The 22353-nt window shown below is 41.2% G+C and overlaps 2 protein-coding genes across 3 annotated transcripts in view; one reads left to right on the top strand and one right to left on the bottom strand.

Annotated features, from left to right (window-relative positions):
- The first annotated feature begins 505 nt into the window (after positions 1-505).
- On the top strand, positions 506-9828 carry LOC124036464 (sodium/nucleoside cotransporter 2-like). 2 transcript variants are annotated; one of them, XM_046351080.1, is made up of 18 exons: positions 506-642; positions 905-978; positions 1068-1144; positions 1700-1791; positions 2147-2336; positions 2442-2583; positions 2896-3009; positions 3406-3480; positions 3576-3656; positions 3796-3876; positions 6172-6297; positions 6415-6545; positions 6678-6846; positions 7184-7381; positions 8633-8714; positions 8822-8920; positions 9077-9182; positions 9285-9828. In XM_046351080.1, exons 1-18 carry the CDS (start codon positions 639-641, stop codon positions 9394-9396), a joined length of 1953 nt encoding a protein of 650 aa, XP_046207036.1. In that variant the 5' UTR covers positions 506-638; the 3' UTR covers positions 9397-9828. The 2 variants fall into 2 exon arrangements, with proteins under 2 accessions (XP_046207036.1, XP_046207045.1); XM_046351089.1 differs by having other exon boundaries at positions 523-642; positions 908-978.
- Positions 8450-22353, bottom strand: part of alpk3a (alpha-kinase 3a) — a 26532-nt gene continuing 12628 nt past the window's right edge. The window contains exons 6-14 of the mRNA XM_046351067.1: positions 15082-17515; positions 14687-14834; positions 13934-14061; positions 13807-13842; positions 13412-13686; positions 12891-12979; positions 12484-12701; positions 12344-12392; positions 8450-12183 (exon numbers count right to left, since the gene is read on the bottom strand). Coding sequence (XP_046207023.1) covers positions 11814-12183; positions 12344-12392; positions 12484-12701; positions 12891-12979; positions 13412-13686; positions 13807-13842; positions 13934-14061; positions 14687-14834; positions 15082-17515 — 3747 coding nt within the window. The 3' untranslated portion in view covers positions 8450-11813. The remainder of the gene's footprint in view (positions 12184-12343; positions 12393-12483; positions 12702-12890; positions 12980-13411; positions 13687-13806; positions 13843-13933; positions 14062-14686; positions 14835-15081; positions 17516-22353) is intronic.

Genomic DNA, 22353 nt, shown 5'->3' with positions numbered 1-22353 from the left:
AAGAGGACTGGCCACCCCACATAGCCTGGTTCCTCTCTAGGTTTCTTCCTAGGTTTTGGCCTTTCTAGGGAGTTTTTCCTAGCCACCGTGCCTCTACACCTGCATTGCTTGCTGTTTGGGGTTTTAGGCTGGGTTTCTGTACAGCACTTTGAGATATCAGCTGATGTACGAAGGGCTTTATAAATCAATTTGATTTGATAGGGTGGAGTGTTTACCAGATAAACCTTCTAGGATAATCCACTATACTGTATGGACTCTTTAGTAGGAATTTAACCCTAACAAAGTCAGTTATGTCTAATCAACCATTGCATATCGGATGTTATTACATGGTTAGGCCTAAGTCTAAAATCGTATCTGTTCTATATTTTTGCTGAATGGGCAAAGTGAACTATTTGGTTTCCAAAGTAAACAGAATGCCTCTAATCTAATATTTATTTTAAATGGTCTATCAATAAATCAATCCCAACACTTACCACGTGCATGCCTACGTCAAGGACTGCCTGAGAAACTGATTAAAGCTCCTCTTGAACTTGTCTGTTCATTTATGATAACATTTCTCAAGGAGGGCAGTGTATATATATGTCCCGACACAGTATTTTGCAACATAGCATTCGTCACACAGACTAACAGCACTCACAATGAGTAAGTTATTGGCATTCCTGTTTTCCTGAATTGAACGTTTAAGGAAGTTTTGAACAGATCGTGTGTTTTTTAGGACTTTTTTCCACAAGATGACCATGAGGATAGTGTTTGAATGCTTTCGCCCTCCCTGGGTGCTAGAATCTCAAAGTGTTTCACAGAGGAAATAGATTTAAGATGTGACGTTTTTGGCTCCATTGAGTGTGGTGAACATTGTTTTTCTAACAGCTGATACAAATGACTAAACTTTACCTCTCTTTTTCAGCAGAAGACACTGGTACACCGCTTAAAGTTCTGTCTCATGTTAATGGGGTGGTCAATGAGGGATTTGAAACACAGGTATGTATAAAGAAAAAATAGCATGCTTACATTTTTCAACATGTACAGTATGTGAATTGATGAATAAACAGACACTCCATTCCTCTCAGGGGGATAACATTTCAGTTAGTAACAGAAGCAGTTTCAAAGAGGAGCACTCAAGAAAAGGATTGAGATTATATTTAAGGTATGCCAATCAAACTAAAGGGCTAAAGTTTGTAGTGTTTATTGTGGTGCACACATCAGCATACACATCAGCATAACGTTTTGAATGTTGATTCTGAGAAACAGATTTAATCAACACCTCGTTGCAGGGATGTAGAACACAATTACACTACAGTACTTCACTGCAAAAGTTTGACTCAACTCAAAATTAGTTTAGTTTCGTCTCACCCACTCAATAACATGTTGTTATTAGTATCAGTAAATGTTCTGTACATTGTGCAGAGCGAGAGACAAAACCATTTTTCTGCAATGTGTTTATTTGATTAAATTCCAACCTCAGATAATCTTCTTGTCCCTGCTTTTATCTTGAGCTATCCTATTTCATGAAGTCCTCTTCATGTTTATGAACTCATAAGAGAAATCTCCCAATATAAATACAATTACCTGATGCCACGTCAAGTTATTGTGCAGAAAAAAAAGACAAGTTGTAATGTCTTTGTTGATTATTAGATAAATATAAGAATTGTTGTTTGTAATATGCCATGGTAACTAACCTGTTCTTTGATTGGTTCTTCAGTAAGGTTTCCAAGCCTATTAATGCCACAGAGGATTACTTTAAAGCTCACGCCAAAACCATCAAATACATTGTACTGGGCTTGCTCGGAGCAGGTATTTTATTTGAATTTAACCCTGACAAATGTACTTATTGGGCTTCTAATTTACAAACTCATTGCTAGATATAGGTGTCGCCTTTTGTGCAAACACCAGAAAATAAAACTAGCCTGAATGAGAAAATTGTACACTATCCTATGAATTATCCCATGAATTATCCTATGAATTATCCTATGAATTATCTCATGAATTATCCCATGAATTATCCTATGAATTATCCTATGAATTATCCTATGAATTATCCCATGAATTATCCCATGAAAGTGAAATGTTCTAAGAATCAGTCCCCTGACAATTTCGTATCACAACAATGTGATGCTGTTTTGATATTACCTTTGTTTCTATATCACAGGCTATGTGGCATACTTCATCACAGCATGCATATTAGACTTTGAGAGGTCCATTGCCCTTGTGGTCCTCACCAGTTTGGCAGTTGTCTCCAAAGCCTATGATCTTGTGAAGACATACCATGGAGATAGCATAACCAAATGTTTCATACCAGCTCAAAGATGCTACAACAATTTACGGGGATGGATAATAGGGTAAGAATCTATTTCATATGGACACTTTAAATGGTCTGAGAAAATGAATTAATTTGGTGAGTGTATTTTCCTCTGTTGACTGAGAGTCTGTTGTGGGTTCTTTAGAGTTTTCGTTGTTGCGGTGCTGGTCCTGCTAGTGACTTGGCTCGTTGTGGACACAAGCAAGCGACCAGAGCAGCTCATCTCATTTGGAGGCGTCTGCATGTTCATTCTAGTCATTTTCATCTTCTCAGCCCACAGGACAGAGGTAAGCTTAACATCACAGCAGATCGCTCTGATCCCATCACAGGATGAGAGTGGCCAGGCTTTCCCATAATGCATGTCTACCTGTAATAACACATGATTAGTTATAACCGCTTATCTATGACTGTTTTCTGTAGACTTTGAATTTGCTGTGGACTTGCTTTGTTTGGCCTTGTATGTCTTTTACCAGTTACGCCTAGTAATTCCTTCCATTGACTCACCAATTTATGGAGAATCACTTGTTAATTAAACAATAATACATATCCAAACATTGTTTGAAGAGTATGTCAAGTGTGTTTGTTTGTCTCTGTTTCAGGTGGCATGGAGGTCAGTTTTTTGGGGTCTTGGTTTACAATTCTGTATCGGACTGTTTGTCATAAGGACAGAGACAGGACTCACAGCCTTCCAATGGCTTGGAGAGCAAGTGCAGGTATCCTTGTTGCTGAAGTGCTCCTTATCTCCTTATCTTAAAGAAGTAAACCTTAACTACCTGGAAATTGTCCTTGTATCTTGGGAGGTCCCTCTTTTATGAGGCACAGTGAAATCTCATAGATGGCCCATGAAGCTATCTACAACAACTTTTTTAAAAACTATTTCACCTTTATTTAACCAGGTAGGCCAGTTGAGAACACGTTCTCATTTACAACTGCGACCTGGCAGACTCTCTAATCTAAAACTGCTATTTTGTCTTAACCATTGATTTGAGACAGTATTATGTAAGTAACAATTGTAGCTAGTTGCATGGAATGACAAACTATGAGCCTCATTGTTGACATGAATACAAATGAGAAGACAATCCTCTTTTCCCTCGTTTTAAAAATTTCAGATATTCTTGAATTACACAAAACACGGGTCATCATTTGTTTTTGGACCACTAGTATCCGACATCTTCGCATTTCAGGTCAGTGAGCAATAGTTCAGTAGATGTACTAGAAACATTATTTATTTGATAATGAATCCAGGATTGATCAATATATGTCCCTGTTCCTTCTCCAGGCTTTGCCCATTGTGATATTCTTCAGCAGTGTTATGTCAGTTCTTTATTTCCTTGGAATAATGCAATGGCTCATCATTAAGGTAAAAGACCTTCAAACATTAAGCCCAAAATGAAGCTTCTGTGTTAGGTTTGGGCACAGTCATATACATATGGCTCTAGGTTTGTGTGTGTACTGTATGATTTATGTTAACAAGAAGCCATGTGTTTTTCCCCTTTCAGATCGCATGGGTAATGCAGATAACGATGGGAACCTCACCCACTGAGACCTTGAGTGTTGCAGGCAACATATTTGTTGGACAGGTACATTTGCCTGTTTGTGGTCGAGGGTATTTCAGTTCCTACTTTAATATTAGAATTATTTGAGGATACATATACTGAAGATAACACCATTGTAGTAATTACACTAAGTGATGTTTACACTTCACAATGTCTTACAAAGTAATATTGATGAGGATTAAGACATACAAAGTTGATTTACTGTTTAACAGATTACATTTTTTGAAAAGTGAGGCGAGCGAATAAAAATTAAATATGACAAAATACAATACAAATTGTAAAAATACTAAACAACCTTAGTAAAACACCTAGTGACCTTACCAAGAGATTTTAGCCTTTTAAATAAGGGTTTTGGAATGACAGTCACAGGGACCACAGTTTGAGTCCTGGTCAGGGTAACCCCCTAATTATCCCTCGAGAACTCAAGGGGATTTAGCACATTGTGCTGTGGACAATAAAAGACTAAAATGTATTTTTGTTTTCTCACAACACAATGACACGGATAGTTTTGAGGGAGCGTGCAATTGGCATACTGACTGCAGGAATGTCTACCAGAGTTGTTGCCAGAGAATGTAATGTTATTTTCTCGAACAAGGTCGTTTTAGAGAATTTGAAAGTATTTCCAACCGGCCTCACAACCGCAGAACACGTGTAACCACGCCAGCCCAGGACCTCCACACCCAGCTACTTCCCCCATGCGAGATTGTCTGACACCAGCCACCCAGACAGTTGATGAAACTGTGGCATTGCACATTGAAGACTTTCTGCACCAACTGTCAGAAACCATCTCAGGGAAGCTCATCTGCGGGCTTGTCATCCTCACCAGGGTCTTGACCTGACTGCAGTTCATCATCGCAACTCACTTTCTTGGGCAAATCCTCATTTTCGATAGACACTGGCACGCTGGAGAAGTGTGCTCTTCACAGATGAATCCCGGTTTCAACTGTACCGGGCAAATGGCAGACGGCGTCGTGTGGGCAAGCGGTTTGCTGATGTCAACGTTGTGAACAGAGTGCCCCATGGTGGCGGTGGGGTTATGATATGGTCTGGCATAAGCTACGGACAACGAACACAATTGGATTTTATCAATGGCAATTTGAATGCACAGAGATACTGTGACGAGATCCTGAAGCCCAATGTCGTACAATTCATCTGCCTCCTTCACCTCATGTTTCAGCATGATAATGCACATTCCCATGTCGCAAGGATCTGAACACAATTCCTGGAAGCTGAAAATGTCCCAGTTATTCCATAGCCTGCATACTCACCAGACATCACCGATTTAGCATGTTAGGGATGCTCTGGATCGACATGTACAACAGTGTGTTCCAGTTCCCACCAATATCGGGGCAGCAGGTAGCCTAGAGATTGTAGTATTGGGCCAGTAACTGAAAGGTTGCTAGATCGAATCCCCGAGCTGACAAGGTAAAAATCTGTCATTCTCGCCTGAATAAGGCAGTTAACCCACTGTTCCCAGGCCATCATTGTAAATAAGAATTTGTTCTTAACTGACTTGCCTTGTTAAATGAAGGTTAAATAAAAGAATATCCAGCGACAGTCATTGAAGAGGAGTGGGACAACATTCCACAGGCCACATCCAACAGCCTGATCAACTCTATGTGGAGGAGATGTGACGTGCTACATGAGGCAAATGGTGTTCACACCAGATACTGACTGGTTTTCTGATCCACGCCCCTACCTTTTACAAAATATATATCTGTGACCAAGAGATGCATATCTGTATTCCCAGTGATGTGAAATCCATAGATTAGGGCCCAACAAATGTATTTCAATTGACTGATTTCCTTATATGAACTGTAACTCAGTAAAATCTTAACAAATTAACAAATGATTCATTTGATTCACATAATTCAGTCCACCATGACTGCTCAAATCATGTGAATCAAATTATTCATTTGTTTATTGAGAACAGTCATTTTAGGTATAAAATATTTAGCTCGCCTTTGTTTTGGACTATGTGGCTGCAAAACTTGTTTTGTAGATACTTCAAGTTGATTTGGGCATTCAATTTATGGGACATTGCAATTAAATTAAAAACTTCTAAGGTAAGATAAAAAGGTACATTTCCTGTAGAAAGTGTGTGTCCTTGCTTCAGCCGTTTAAAAATATTTGTATGGTAATCGTTCATTTCGTCAAATTCTTTTGTAAATGAATCGATTCAAATGAATTGTTACAATCATTATTTAAAAAAAATGTGAAGTTAAACATTAAATCAACTTGGTTAGGCTTATCTGATTCTATCCACTTGCTGTGTAGAATTCTTTATTAAAGCATTCCTCCTAATGTTTTCTTCATCAGACTGAAGCGCCATTGCTGATTCGCCCCTATTTGATGGACATGACCAAATCTGAAGTGCATGCTGTCATGGTTGGAGGCTTTGCCACCATTGCAGGAAGTGTGATGGGTGCATTCATCTCATTTGGGGTAAGACCAAAGAGTCATCCCTCCAATGCACCCAGTTTTTCATATTTTGTCTCAGTTAATTGTAATATAACTGATCTTCATCGTTATGTGAGATTGAGATTGCTCAATGCCCCACAGATTGATGCATCCTCTATGATATCTGCCTCTGTCATGGCTGCCCCATGTGCCTTGGCAATCTCCAAGCTGTCCTATCCGGAGACAGAAGAGAGCAAATTTACATCAGAGGAAAATATCAAAGTGGCTTGTGGGTATGTGTTTTTGTGTTTTGTGTTTGTGTGTATGTGTTTGCCATTTACCGATTTTTTTTTACATTCCTCTGCATTTTGTTGTATATATAATAGACTTTCTGTGGTTCATATTGGGCTGTCTTAACTCCCCAGCGATGAACAGAACATTTTGGAAGCAGCTAGCAGTGGAGCATCTACATCAATAGGCCTTGTTGCTAATATAGCTGCCAACTTGATTGCATTCCTTGCGATACTGGCATTCATCAATGCATCTCTTGGCTGGCTGGGAGGCCTGGTGGGATTTCCCTCTATCACATTTGAGGTATGCTCCAGGCAGCTCCACATACATAATTCCCATTTCACATTCAAAGATCCTTCTGTCTTGACTTGACACCCATGACTAACCCAGTACTTCGTGATGAGTGATGGACATGCTTTGGAATTTTTTTATTTAACAGCGTGTGATGCATGGCTGAATAATTGTGCACATCACAAAATAAGATAAGATAATTATTCATTGTGCCTTGGTAAGATGTCCAAATCATCTACATGTGTAAAATAATTCAGATTAGAATATTTAAAGTTTATACTTTATGTACTGGAAACTATTAACCCCATTATTGATTGACCCTTGCTCTTGCTGCACTTTGCACCCATAGATAATCTGTTCCTATGTGTTCATGCCTGTGGCCTTCATGATGGGGATACCATTTGAAGAGAGTTTCATAGTAGCGGAACTCATCGGCACCAAGCTCTTCCTCAATGAGTTTCTGGCATATCAGAAGCTGTCAGAGTTGAAGAGTAACAGAGTCAATGGTCTGGATGAAATTATTGGCGATGAGAGGCAATGGATCTCTGTGCGTATGCTTTCCCCACTCTTATAATTAGTGTACAAATACTGTATGTGCTTATTGGAAATTATTATGTGCATAAAATCATAAATACTACTGTACATGCATACTGTAGTATTACTGATTATTCCCAAAACGTGGATTTGGTCACTGTTGGGGTTCGTTCCTTGTTCCTTGTCAATCATTGGCTCATTGGTGAAATTAGCATTATGACAATAGCTTTAATTAAATCATTCAAAATACTTTATTAATGCAATTGCAGACACAAGTTGACAACAGGTACATAGCACGCATGTTTATGAGTAAGTTCTGCAAAATAGAAAAGGTCCCAAGTTATTTTATTAAACCCGAAGTCCATCCCTAGTGATGTCACTGCATACGTCGTTACCTTCTACTCATCAGACCAAGCTCATGCATACACAGCTATATAAACTTGCAAGAGAGATACAATAGTTCCAGTGTTTTCTAAGGCATAGGCAGTAAATGTCCACTCCACAAGTTGATTAATTGTGGAATGTCTGACTTGTCTCTTATCTCTTACACTCCCCTGCAGAGTTCTGTCTCAGTCACACATTTCTCAGAACGTTTCTTTCTTTATAAGAGGCAGATAGACTAGAAAACAACTGTGGAACAATATTGTTAATCTGTAGTCTAGGACCCTGTAAATGTAATGAGGGAGGGGTCTTATAACTCCTATACCTCTTAATACAACATAAGCATAATCTATTATTATAATACATCAAACATTTGGTACAGCCCCCATCATGACCCCTAGGTGAACCCCTGACAACACATGTACATTCCTCCACATGTGTAAGACCTTTGTATTGACCTGTGTACTATGGACGTTTTTTTGATGCTCTGTAAGTGTATCTTACATTTTAGTCATTTAACAGACACTTTTATCCAGAGCGACTTACAGTTAGAGCATTCATCTTAAGGGCTCCCGAGTGGCGCAGCGGTCTTAGGCACTGCACGTCAGTGCTAGAGGTGTCACTACAGACCCCTGTTTGATTCCAGGCTGTATAACAACCGGCCGTGATTCTGAGTCCCATAGGGCGGCGCACAATTGGCCCGTCATCGTCTGTGTTAGGGTTTGGCTGGGGTAGGCCTTCATTGTAAATATATGTATTTTTTCTTAATTGACTTTCCTAGTTAAATAAAGGTTCATTCAAATAAAATAAAGATAGCTAGGTGAGATAATCACATTACAGTTGTAGCACAATCTTCTAATGTACTGAGTTTCTCCATTTACAGGTCAGATCAGAGATCATCTCCACTTTTGCTCTGTGCGGATTTGCCAATTTCAGCTCACTGGGGATCGTAATTGGAGGCCTTTGTGAGTATAAGATTCCACACTTTGTACCACCTTATCTTTCTCCATGTGTTGCCATCCATCAGAATATATTTTTAACAATTTCTGTATTTTGTGATGTTACTTTATAGCCTCCATATGCCCATCCAGAAGAGCCGACATCTCCTCTTTGGTATTGAGAGCCCTGTTCACTGGGACCTGTGTGTCTCTGATTAATGCCTGTATTGCAGGTCTGTGCTTATTTTCACTTCAAAACTGTTCTTAATATCAGTTTCCTCATCATCTTCCCTCTCCTGGATGTGTCATCTCACACGTTTATTTTTAGATTAGTATGTGCAAGAGTGCAGGAGCATCATGTTTACTTTGTTTCTTTGTGACCTCTCCAGGTATTCTCTTTGTTCCTCCTCTTGACTGTTTGGATGTTTTCAGGACGTCCTTTTTCAACACCACAAATATAGACCTAAAAAACTGCTGTACTGATCTCTTTGGAAGGTAGGTTTGAACAAGTACAACAGTGGAAGAGGGGTTAGGAGCTGGATATAACATGTTTCTCTCCAGATCATTCTCCAAATCTAACCTAATACTTTGTTGCAGCACTGTGAACAATGGGACCATCTCATTTGAGGGCTCCTGGAGCACGGTGACCAACGCCACTTTGTACTTTACGAACTGCTGTGATCTCTTTGATTATGCAGTTTGTAACTAGGTCTTCCTGTAAGTCATTTTATGTGTTAATTACCAGTGAGTAGATCAGCTCTTTGTATTTTCAGTATATATTTTCAGTATATATTATGTTTCATAACTTTTTTTCACATTTGATTGTATATATTTATACTATAAGTAATGTAGATTAAACTCCATCCAGAGATTACAAAATGAAGATAAAGCTTGTACAGATAAAACAAATCCTTTAACGGGTTTTTACAATTTTATTTATGATAAATATAGTTATTTAGTTCTTAAGATTCACTCTTTCATTCAAAGAGTCAGAGAACAGATATATTGGAAATCATTGCAAAGAAATGCTGAAATGTGCTAAATAAGGATTGGAAGTTGTAAGAGTGGATTATTTGCATTGAGTAAATCAGTAAATCAAATTATGCATTGTATCTAAATAAACAGTATGTGAAAATATGAATATGAACGTTTGACATGAATTGTATGTACAAAATCACAACATAACATACCAGATATTACAGTGTCAGGGACATTAATTTCATTAGCATTCTGCCAACATATCAAACACTCTTAATCCCTCTTGCACGCTCTCACTCACTCACACACTCACACACACATTCACATACTGTACGCTTCAAAACTAGTGACAATATCCCCATCCCACCCCTCCCCCAGAAGTGTGAATGTTGAGAATGCATATCATTTTCAATCACAAAAGTCAGCTGGAGGTAAGCTACTGCTTTACTGTGATCATGGGACAGGTCCAAAGCAGTTTGTACATGGTTCTGATATTATAGCTCTTATTCTTTTACTTTGTGAGTTGACCCATTTAAATGGCACCAAACATGTGCATTCCAAAGTTAAAGCGTTTATTTCAGTAATCCCTTTATTGCTCTTCAACACTCAAGGTCAGTGAAAGAGTCAATCCTTTGAAGAACCAGGTTAAGGGGATCGGTGTACTGTACTGTTCCTTTGAAGAACCAGGTTAAGGGGATCGGTCTACTGTACTAATTCTTTAAAGAACCAGGTTAAGGGGATCAGTGTACTGTACTGTTCCTTTGAAGAACCAGGTTAAGGGGATCGGTCTACTGTACTATTCCTTTGAAGAACCAGGTTAAGGGGATCGGTGTACTGTACAATTCCTTTAAAGAACCAGGTTAAGGGGATCTGTGTACTGTACTATTCCTTTAAAGAACCAGGTTAAGGAGATAGGTCTACTGTACTATTCCTTTAAAGAACCAGGTTAAGGGGATCGGTCTACTGTACTATTCCTTTAAAGAACCAGGTTAAGGGGATCTGTGTACTGTACTATTCCTTTAAAGAACCAGGTTAAGGAGATAGGTCTACTGTACTATTCCTTTAAAGAACCAGGTTAAGGGGTTCGGTCTACTGTACTATTCCTTTAAAGAACCAGGTTAAGGGGATCGGTCTACTGTACTATTCCTTTAAAGAACCAGGTTAAGGGGATCGGTGTACTGTACTATTCCTTTAAAGAACCAGGTTAAGGGGATCGGTGTACTGTACTATTCCTTTAAAGAACCAGGTTAAGGGGATCGGTCTACTGTACTGTTCAGAGTTAAGCATGTGAACATGTTCATTTACAATGAACAGATTACAGGATTTGAACAAAGTTCAACAAAAATGAACTGAACTACTAAAACCTGGCAGTTTTCAAAAGGCAAGAAAACATTTGGCAAAAAAAGTGCACAAAAACATATTTCCAGTGAAGAGGCAAGAGTAGTGTTGTCTTTGCTCAGTGTTCGGAAGACTGTAATGCGTAGTTTAAGGACATAATACTGCCATAATAGAAACAAGTAGAGCATGCTATACGACCAACAGTAACAAGATCCAATTACTGTTCAACAAAAACAATTTCAATGACCAAGACTTATACATCCCAGATGTACAATGCAGTTGGTGCACTTCACTACCCTTGCATCTGCATCAAGCTATTAGAGCTCTGCTTACGGCCACGGCTTTGTATCCAGCACCATTGTTTCAACCACTTCACAAGTCTCTTCTTTTGAAAAAGACTGTACTGGATGTGAGAGAAAACTGTGTCCCATTTCCTTAGTGCTGGAAGTTTTCTTAAAGGTACTGTACCTCCTCCACTCACTTAAACCATTTCAGCACAAAGCTGGAGAATGGGGAGTATCTTACTACTACTGATGGTTATTGAGAAATTCACAGTAATGTTATATAAATATCCCCTAGGGTGACCTATTCCCTAGATTTGAACTCATCTCCCTGTTTGTCTCTCCTTCTTGGATGAAGACTTTTCAGGCACAAGCTCTGTAACATTTTGTTCAAGGCCATGCTGGTCGTCCTTGCTTCAACCCAACTAAATACAGCAATGGGTGACAGGAAAACATAAAAAAGCTGAACGTTGGCGTGAAAGAAAAGGGAAACTGCTTTGATATGTATCAAACTTTGGACGTTGCTACCTCATACCACAACTTTGATACTCTCCTCCGCCTTGGGTTTGGCTGTGGATTGGTTGTCTTCTGTCTCCCTAGTCTTTCTAGGCACCTTTGGGCTGGAGGTGGCCTTTCTGGTTGTCAAGGGGCTGTTCAGTCCTCTTCTCTGCAGCTGGGGGCTGGATGAGCCCAACTTCCTGTTGTGCTGAGGGCTGGACGAGCCTAACTTCCTGCCGAGCAAGGGGCTCCGGGAGCCTTTGATCTTGGGGGGCTGCTGCAGGGTGTCCATGGGCTTCAGAGTTCTCAGGCTGAGGAGCCCACAGTAGTAGTTACACTGATGCTGGGTCAGGAACTGCTCAAACACCTTAGGATAACCATCATCTGTAAGGCCTTGATACCTGCAATGCAGAAGTAATTTCATAACTAAGAGTTGGATAAGATGATGTGGACCAACTGGTAAAACATTAACACAGTATAGACCTACTTCAAATACTAGCATCAATAGGTATTTCCATATGACAACCTAAATATATTATTCTGATATTTCGCTATACAAACCCCTTTGATTTCGTGACGATTCTAACTTTAGTGATCTTCGGTCCAACACCTGAAAGAAACAAAGTACATGGATCATATTGTTATTTGAACTGACTTTGTTCATCTTTTTGGGAATGACCCTGTCTGCTAATCTTTCTTACCCTCCAGCCCAGTAACCAGTAAGTTGCCGTTTGTCCATTGGTGGATCCAATGCTGGAAGGAGCAGCATTTCATTTCCACCTCTGAGGTGGCTCTGGTGATCAGCCTGCCTTTGGCATCCATCATACAGTACTTAAGGAAGATGCCCTTCAGGTCAGCCTCCACAGTGGCGTAAGGGACAGAGTTGGCAGGGCGGTACACCAGATAGAGAGGGCTCACTCTGTGTAAAGATGCAGAAAAACAAAGGTGTTAGCACGTGCAGGGAAATAATTACATAATCATACTCAGCTGTTTTTTTGTCCTCAATTTACTCATACTATTGTGTATTGATGATGATCATTGATAAGTGTATTGATAAAAAACATGTTTTAATTATCAAAATATACATTGCACTCATTATATTACTTACTCCAGTGAAAAGCCAAAGTTTTCAATCACCCTCGCCTCAGCTGCAAAGATTTTGCAATACTCTCGAACTGTGTTTTGGATTTTGCACTCCTGGTGAGACAAAATGTGAAGATATGCCATATGCGTTTTCTCTACACTGAGGCTCTTCAATTCAATTGTTACACCAATCAACGCCGGTTATGCATTGGTATGAACCCCGGACTCAGTCGCTGACTTAGTACCCGAAAGCTATTATTCGATAACACCACAAGACCAGGGTCATATGCATTAAGGCACACCGTAGCAAAATGTTTTGCAACAGGTTTCCCTCCCTGTTTCAGTCCATTTTCTTCTGTTTGGTGCCTAATAAATACGATCCAGTAGAGATGACTTCCTATGTTGCAATACCAAACAACAGCTGACCATTTCTGTACATTTTTTCAAGCTTAACACAGAAATGCAGAGTTGGAGCAATACATAACTCTATAGTAGAGCTGTTCTTGTGATGAAATGTACTGTACATACATGTACAATAAGACTCACTTGCTTAGTCATTTCCATGTTTTTCTCTGCAAGGTTGCTCTCCTGTTTGGTCCCATAGGCGATGGGGCTTTGTAATTTAATGATACAGGTGGTTCCGGACTCAAACACAGGGTCTAGGCCATAGATAACCTTCACCCTGCAGGCCTTATGTGCACAGCCCTCTCCCAGGTGGGCCTCCTGTGTCATGATGCGCCCAAAGAACTTCTCCCCCCAGTAGCCCGGGTCTGCTAGGCCTTTGGTGAATAGCATTGGAGTCATTTCCATCTCTTCTCCAACTGTAAAGAACACAATATGAATGTCAGAAGCTCTCCACAGGAGTAGTAACACTGTTAGAATAATTGCTATAAGGTATCCAACAAACCTACTAAAAACCTCTCAGTGCCTGTGAGGCTTACCTTCTAAATCCTCCCGCAGGAAGTACTCTGAAAGTACTGCAGAAGAAGAGAAAACAATCACAAATGGATTTTTTTTTGGAAATAATATTGTGTGATTTCAAAATTATGTTCAGTTGACATCACTTACGGTCTACACTGAGAAGGAAGTCAGTGGAATCTGTCCCAAATTCATTCTTGATTGAGCAGCAATACACTCCACAATCTCGACTGGATGTCTGGACGATAGCCAGCGCCACTTGGCTTTCATCTCCTCCACTGGGAAATAAAGGAAAATAAACAGGTTGACATGACACAAGGCATACGCTCACGGCATATTCAAACACTCACGGCATATTCAATATCGTATTCACCTCCACAAGAGGTCACTGTGAGACTGAGAGAGACAGTAGTGCTGCGTGCCGTGCTTGGCGAGGGGAGATTTTGCTGACCCAGCAGCCAATAGCACAGATCTAGACTATAATGTCCCCTGGTGATTGCGAAATAGAGTGTCTCAGTTTACAGTGGCTGTGTCTGGCCTTGCGTCACAGTAAGGCTCAGAGCTGGGTGGACTCCCTGGTCACATGAGCTGGATACCTCTCAGAGTGAGAATGAAAGAATGCCATGACTGTGTGATGGCCACGCTGGTATAATTAAAGGCTGTTCATCTTCACAACATTAGTCCTTCATATATAGCATATGGCTCAGATTAACCAGTCTATTGGGCTATTAATTCATGTTTATAGAATCACTTTACAAAGCAACTGTTTTCAGAGGGCTGGTGTCTAACACTGTAACTACATAATGGCTTTGATCTGGTTGAGTATAAATTATATTTCACCACTAGATTGTATTGCAAGCAGATACTGTAAACTCTGGGATGGGAGATTGCCTAGAGATTTACCTTCTTTTCACCTCTACTATCTCTTCCTCGTCCCTGTACCACTTGATGGTGGAGTCACTGAGCACGTTGAAGAACTGGCACCAGAGCTTCAAGTGTCCTGAGGCATCTGGGAAAGGCTCTCCCCTGATCTTACGGATAACCTGAGGAGCTGGTGGGAGAGGGAGGGGGGACAACAAGGTAAAGATATACTGTACATGATACTCTCTAATGTTTTCACTTCCTCCTGTGGAAGCTTCCTGATCAGCCCACCCTGATAGGAGACACGTGTCTACTGTACAGTCCCTGAGTTAGCAACACCAAGAGATGAGCAAAACAACAATATTGTGTTAATGTAAAACAACTAACTAATTTAAAATCAAACACAATCTCCTATTTGTCCTATTTGATTGGTTTACCTTTGAAGGGGTTCTGCTTCTCCTTCTCAGGAGGTTTGACCTCAGTCTTGGGGCTCTCTGGCTCCTCAGTGCTGATCTCTTCCACAACTTTGGGCACCTCCAAGGTGGCCTTCCTACGGCTCAAAAGAGGGGACCGTCTCTCCAGCGGTGGGGTCTGTGAGCCTGCTGGGGTCTGCAGGAATGCTGCCCTGCGAGCCTGACTGGGTGACATATATGGAGCCTCCTTCTTGACCTGGGTGTCCAGCGGACTACCACCCACACCCAGTGCCACCACTACCCCAACCCCTTCTCCCTCCCTGGGGATGAAGATCTTGCGGCGAGCTCCAGAGGCCAGCTCTTCGGGCGTGGCAGAGCGGATGAGGGTCAGACTGTCCCTTCTTTTCAGCCTGGGGCTGCTCTCACAGGACAGGGAGGACGTTGTGGTGTCTCCAACACTCTGCTCCGATACTGCCTTCTCACTGTTAAGAGGGTCATCCACAGTAATGGCAGGGGGAGTCCTTGACGTGAGCCTGCGGAGACTGCTGGGACTCCTGGGGGGTGTTGGGGGTTTGACAGCAAGCCTTTCAATAGGGTTTCTTTCTCTTGGTTCATCGCCAATGATGTAAGACTCTATCCTTGACTCTTTGAGTGGTTTTACTTTTTCAGTTTCAGTAAAACTGATGTCCCCAGCTTTTTGCATTGTTGTTACTTCTGTTGGCATTAAGGCTTTATATGACACAGAGGGGATGTTGTGTATCATACTCTGTTCCTTTGTTTCTATAGTCTGTTTCTGTGGCTCACTATGGGATTTGTCAGACTCATAGGAAGTAACATTTTCAAAATCACTCTTGACCCCCCTGAGCATATCCGCCAATGATTCTGATTCTTTATTCTCATTTTTAGGAAGCTCCTTGCTTTCAGAAATAGGAGGGACCACACGCAGAGGCACACTGGGTGCTTCCATTGGCTTTCCTCTATCTAAGACGTGGGGCTTGACATGTGGATATTCATGATCTATTTTCCTGAGTTTACTGTCATCAGTATAGGAAACATTTATTGCAGGAATTAACGTCTTTGTGAGCCACTCATTCTTTATGTTAGATGACTGCTCTGCCGTAGGTGTTTTTGCCTCTTCAACTGGTTGTGGAACTTCCTGCAATTTCTCTGTTGGTCGGATGATTTCATCATTCCACATACTTTCTTGAGTGGGTGTCACATCTATAACCACTGGGGTAAAAGCTGAGCTGTTTTCTGCTATCATTATGCCTGACACATCATTTGCAACATCCTTTTGGAAAATGTCTGTCTCTGATGAAGGTTCATTGGGTGTAATAGGTATCAATGGCTGTGTAGGCTCTTTGACTTCTGCTTCCATAATCTCTATATTTGGTATAATCATTTGCTCTTCTTTTATCTGTTGTTCTGGCACAATTATTTTGATTTCTGGGATTCTAAGAGCAGAATCTACCATTCTAATCTGTGGTACATTTCCAAAGTATCCACCCAGATGAGTGGAATTAGCCTCTGGGCTGGTAACTGATGCTGACACTGGTGGCACAGGGGACACAATGACAGAGCCTTTCACAGGCTGGGTCTCTGAATGGATCTTAGATTCACCCAGCACTTCCACCTTTATTTCAGCCACTTTTTCTTCTGTTTCATCATGTCTCTCAAAAGTGCGGGTCGGCACTTCGTTTCTCTCTAAGTTCACATCCTTTTGCTCAGACATTTTCTGCATAATAGGTGCCACCTGTTCTTGTATCTTCAGGTTGCCAAATGAACTGTCCACAAAACTTTTCTCCAAAGCAGGAGTATATTCCACTTTTAAGGCACTTTCAAGACTTTCCTCCAAAGCCAAGGTAGAATTATCTTTTATGTTGAGATATTGGTCCCCCCCTGCCACAGGAGGGCATTCTTCTGGTGTATTTTGACCATCATTCTCTGAACTCTCTGGGAGCAAACTATTGAAATGAATCTCCTTGTTATTTATCTTCTCTCTCCTCTCCTCTAAAACACTCACATTTAAAGTGGGACATGGTTGATTCTCTGCTTTGACATCACCTTTCTCTCCTTTCTCCTCAAAAGCACAAGAACATTTATTTTGTGTCTCATAGACACTTCCAATGCCCTTCTCATCCACATGCATTACCTTCTCTTTCTCACTTTCTGTGGTTACTGTCATCAGGCCGAGGTTGACTGTGGGTGAGACATTATTGTTAGGAGCACTCCCGCTTTCACCCACACTAGTGCGGTTTGACATATGGGAACTTGCTCCACTGCTGGGGTCTGGGCTCCATGGAGTGTCAGATGGACCCTGTTTGTGTAAATCTTCAGTTTTGGCATCATGTCTTGTCACCTGATCAGTCCCGGAAGAAAACACTTGGATGTTTGGCTCATGTGGGGCTGAGACAATCACATGGGGGACAGGGTCTGCCTGGGTCTGGTCCACAGTTGCCTTGAGGCAAAAACAAACACAGCTGTTTAGTACCACAAAACATCAACACACTCAAATGGTATTTGGAAATCCCTGAACAACACAGTGGCGACCAGTCGTTCAGGGCAGGTGGGGCAGGGCCCCATCTGTTTTGAGCCCAACCTGTTGAGCTAAAAAAAATGTTTTTTGTTTGTTGTTGTTGTTGGATTTTGTTTGTTGCCTGTTTTACATGTTATTTTGGCAATAATACGTGTCACATATCAGTTTGCAACAATGTAAAAAATTTATAATTGAGTTAATAAAGCCACATACAAACATGGTCTCTTTTTTTCTTTCTTGAGAAAGGCCGCTCCAAAATGCTGGTGTTTCAGCCTACAGTAGCTCAGTTCTTTCTGTGGTGGTGGGGCAGACAGCAGAAGATACGGAGCATAGGGGTTGGTAATGTCCTCTAGTTGAAAATTCAAGCCTCTTGGGTGCTGCCATTGAGTTACATTAGAAGAGCCCATCCAAGAATGCTCAAGGTCATTGGCCACAGATAAAATTAAGTCAAATCACGTTATATCTACCGTTGCTTTTATTGGACTGATCATGTCAACATCATACTTTCAAAATCTTAGCTAGCAAACTAGCAGTCATCATCATGAATCAAGTCGACAATCTACTGGCAAATCCTTTTCCATCCTTATCATATGACGAGAAATAATGAAGAGCAATAATAGATAAAACGTATCCGTGCTCGTGGACATGAACATTACACAACAAATTTAACAATGAGTTTGGAAGGAATCAGTGGTTAACTGCAAGTGTTGAAAAGCAATCACTAGCTTGCAAGTCAGTGGAGTCGGTGTGTGGTCCAAGTCTGGGTTTAAGGGTGTCTTTTCCGAGAGTAAAAGAATAAACATTCAGCATTGGCCATGCTGTTAATCCAGCATGACTTCTGCCGTGTTCAAAACAACTGGAAAATCGTAACTGAGATATCCCAGACTTCAGTTAGTTCAAGACAACTGGGAACTCATTAAAAAAATAGCTCCGACTGGGAAAATATTTTTTGAACAGTCATCCAACTCTAAATTGCAAGTCGGGAACTCAGGCCTCTTTCTAGACCTCCGACCGGAAAATCACTGACATCATAATTCAACCTTGTTTTTTTCTCAGTTCACAGTTGTCTTGAAAGCACCATAAATATAGAGAATACCAGACTTGATGACAAGATTTGTCTACGAAGGACCGTCACGCCACCTTCCTGTTCAAGTGAGCACAGCACAACAAGGTAAGTCCAAAAATGTCTTGTATGTTGCTGCATAAATGATGTAATATGTCAGGGAGATATGTATACTGTAGCTAAGAAAGTAATACTAAGTGTATGTTGTGTAGTAAGCTGTTAGTAGCCCATGTGCCTCAACCTAATAATTGTTTCACATTTCCCCTCATAATTTAGCCTTCTGTTCTGACTTGGTGGTGCACATTTAGCCTATAGCCTGTTTTAGAGCAATGTCATCATCAAATATTATAAGAGCTTTCATTGTCTGCTTATGGGTCCCCTTTATTTCAAATCAAATCAAATTGTATTTGTCACATATGCCGAAGACTTTACCGTGAAATGGTTATTACCAGCCCTTAACCAACAAAGCAGTTCAAGAAATAGAGTTAAGAAAATATTTGCTATATATAACACAATAAGATTACATAACAACAATGAGGCTATACACAGGGGGTACCGGTACCAGCGGGTCAATGTAAATAGTCCAGCTGGCCATTTGATTAATTGTTCAGCAGTCTTATGGCTTTGGGGTAGAAGCTGTTAAGGAGCCTTTTGTACCTAGACTTGGTGCTCCGGTACCGCTTGCCATGCGGTAGCAGAGAGAACAGTCTATGACTTGGGTGACTGGAGTCTTTGACAGTTTTTTGGGCTTTCCTCTGACAGTGCCTAGTATATAGGTCCTGGATGACAGGAAGCTTGGCCCCAGTGACGTATTGGGCCATACACACTACCCTCTGTAGCGTCTTACAGTCGGATGCCGAAAAGTTGACATACCAGGTGGTGATGCAACCGATCAGGATGGTCTCGATGGTGCAGCTGTAGAACTTTCTGAGCATCTGCGGACCCATGACAAATATCTTCAGTCTCCTGAGGGGGAAAAGGTGTTGTCGTGTCCTCTTCACGACTGTCTTGATGTGTTTGGAACATGACAGTTTGCTGGAGATGTGGACACCAATGAATTTGAAACTCTAGAGCCGCTCCACTACAGCCCTCCTTTTCCTGTAGTCCACGATCATCTCCTTTGTCCTGCTCATATCTGACCTCCTCTCTGACCTCCTCCCTATAGGCTGTCTCATCATTGTCGGTGATCAGGCCTACTGTCATCAGCAAACTTAATGATGGTGTTGAAGTCGTGCTTGGCCCATGCAGTTGTGAGTGAAAAGGGACTACAGGAAGGGACTAAGCAAGCACCCCTAAAGGGAACCGGTGTTGATGATCAGCATGGCAGATGTGATGTTGCCTACCCTTACCACCTGGGGGCAGCCATCAGAAAGTCGAGGATCCAGTTGCAGAGGGAAGTGTTTGTCTACGGTGTTGAACGCTGAGCTGTAGTCAACAAACAGCATTCTCACATAGGTGTTCCTTTTGTTCATGTGAGAAAGGGCAGTATGAAGCGTGATTGAGATTGTGTCATCTGTGGATCTGTTGGGGTGGTATGCGAATAAGAACGGGTCTAGGGTTTCCGGGATGATGGTGTTGATATGAGCCATGACCAGCCTTTCAAAGCACTTCATGGCTACGATGTGAGTGCTACGTTACCTTCGCATTCTTGGGCACAGGGACTATGGTGGTCGGCTTGAAACATATGGGTATTACAGACTCGGTCAGGGAGAGGTTTAAAATGTTAGTGAAGACACTTGCCAGTTGGTCCGCGCATGCTCTGAGTACACACCCTGGTAATACGTCTGGTCCATCGGTCTTGTGAACAGTGACCTGTTTAAAAGTCTTGCTCACATCGGCTGAGGAGAGCGTGATCACACAGTTGTCCGACAACAGCTGGAGCTTCCATGCATGCTTCAGCGTTGCTTGCCTCGAAGCGAGCATAAAAGGCATTTAGCTCGTCTGGTGGGCTTGCGTCATTGGGCAGCTTGCGGCTATTGTTTTATACCATCTATTGCATCTTTCCTATGCCGCTTGGTCATTGCTCATCCATATATTTATTTATATGTATATATTCTTATTCCATTCCTTTACTTAGATTTGTGTGTATTAGAAAGTTGTTGTGGAATTGTTAGAGTACTTGTTAGATATTGCTGCACTGTCAGAACTAGAAGCACAAGCATTTCGCTACACTCGCAATAACATCTGCTAACCATGTGTATGTGACCAATACCATTTGATTTGATTTGATTTGGCTGGGTTTCCCTTTGTAATCCGTTATAGTTTGCAAGCCTTGCCACATCCGACGAACGTCAGAGCCAGTGTAGTAGGATTCAATCTTAGTCCTGTATTGACGCTTTGCCTGCTTTATGGTTCTTCTGAGGGCATAGCAGGATTTCGTATAAGCATCTGGATTAGTGTCCTGCTCCTTTAAAGCAGCAGTTCTAGCCTTTAGCTCGGTGCGGATGTTGCCTGTAATCTATGGCCATATCTGGTTTGGGATATGTACTGTAAGGACGATGTCCTCAATGCACTTATTGATGAAGCCGGTGACTGAGGTGGTATACTCCTCAATGCCAATGATGAATTATGGAACATATTCCACTGTGCTCACAAAACAGTACTGTAGCATATCATCTGTATCATCGGACCACTTCCGCATTGAGCGAGTCACTGGTCCTTCCTGCTTTAGTTTTTGCTTGTAAGCAGGAATCAGGAGGATAGAGTTATGATCAGATTTGCCAAATGGAGGGCGAGGGAGAGCTTTGTATGTGTGTTTGTGTGTGCAGTAAAGGTGGTCTAGAATTTTTTTTTCTCTGGTTGCACATGTGACATGCTAGTAGAAATAAAGTAAAACGGATTTCAGTTTGCCTGCATTAAAGTCCCCGGCCACTAGGAGCGCCACTTCTGGATAAGCATTTTCTTGTTTGCTTATCGCCTTACACAGCTCAATGAGTGCGGTCTTAGTGCCAGCATCGGTTTGTATATATATATATATATTTATATATATATATATCCAGACCTTCTCCCTCGTATCTCCGCCTTTTCTTCACGCGAATGACGGGATGTGGACCTGTTCTCCAGAAAGCAGTATATCCTTTGCATTGGACTCGTTAAAGAAAAAAAAATCTATTTCCAGTTCGAGGTGAGTAATCACTGTTCTGATATCCAGAAGCTCTTTTCGGTCATAAGAGACGGTAGCAGCAACTTTATGTACATAAGTTACAAACAATGCGAAAAAACTAACAAAATAGCACAGCTGGTTAGGAGCCTGTGGAACGGCAGCCATCCCCTCCGGTGCCATTATCATAGATTAGCTTTTAAAGATGACCACTGATATAATATAAATCCAGAACATCTAAAGATCCCTATACAGTATCAGAGTTATCATACGTGAACTGTTAAACCTTTGTGAACATGTTGTATCAGCAGACGTTTACGTAGTGTTGTTTGACCACGGACAATATATAATTATTTTAACAACCTTTCAGTTTTCAATGAACTCGCCCTTCCCATATTGAGTAGGCTAGAGGTTAGTTGAAGCCAAGATTTGGCAAATACAAAGAGTTTTTCAAACTGAGAGCTTTGTCTATATATGATAAGCTAAACAGCTCCTCTTTTTTCCATACAAGGAAACAACCTGTAGTCAAACTACTGCTACTATATTAAACATGGCAGTATAATCAACAAAATGATCATATGATTTGTGTCAGGACCC

Source organism: Oncorhynchus gorbuscha, linkage group LG01 (assembly GCF_021184085.1).
Source record: "Oncorhynchus gorbuscha isolate QuinsamMale2020 ecotype Even-year linkage group LG01, OgorEven_v1.0, whole genome shotgun sequence".
Classification (NCBI taxonomy): Eukaryota; Metazoa; Chordata; class Actinopteri; order Salmoniformes; family Salmonidae; genus Oncorhynchus; species Oncorhynchus gorbuscha.
This window is presented reverse-complemented; position numbering and strand designations above follow the sequence as displayed.

Excerpts from the sequence above, each read along its gene's own strand:
- LOC124036464 (XM_046351080.1), top strand. Across the intron at positions 6,546-6,677 it reads AATATCAAAGTGGCTTGTGG|CGATGAACAGAACATTTTGG; the intron begins GTATGTGTTTTT and ends TTAACTCCCCAG. Across the intron at positions 8,921-9,076 it reads GATTAATGCCTGTATTGCAG|GTATTCTCTTTGTTCCTCCT; the intron begins GTCTGTGCTTAT and ends TGACCTCTCCAG.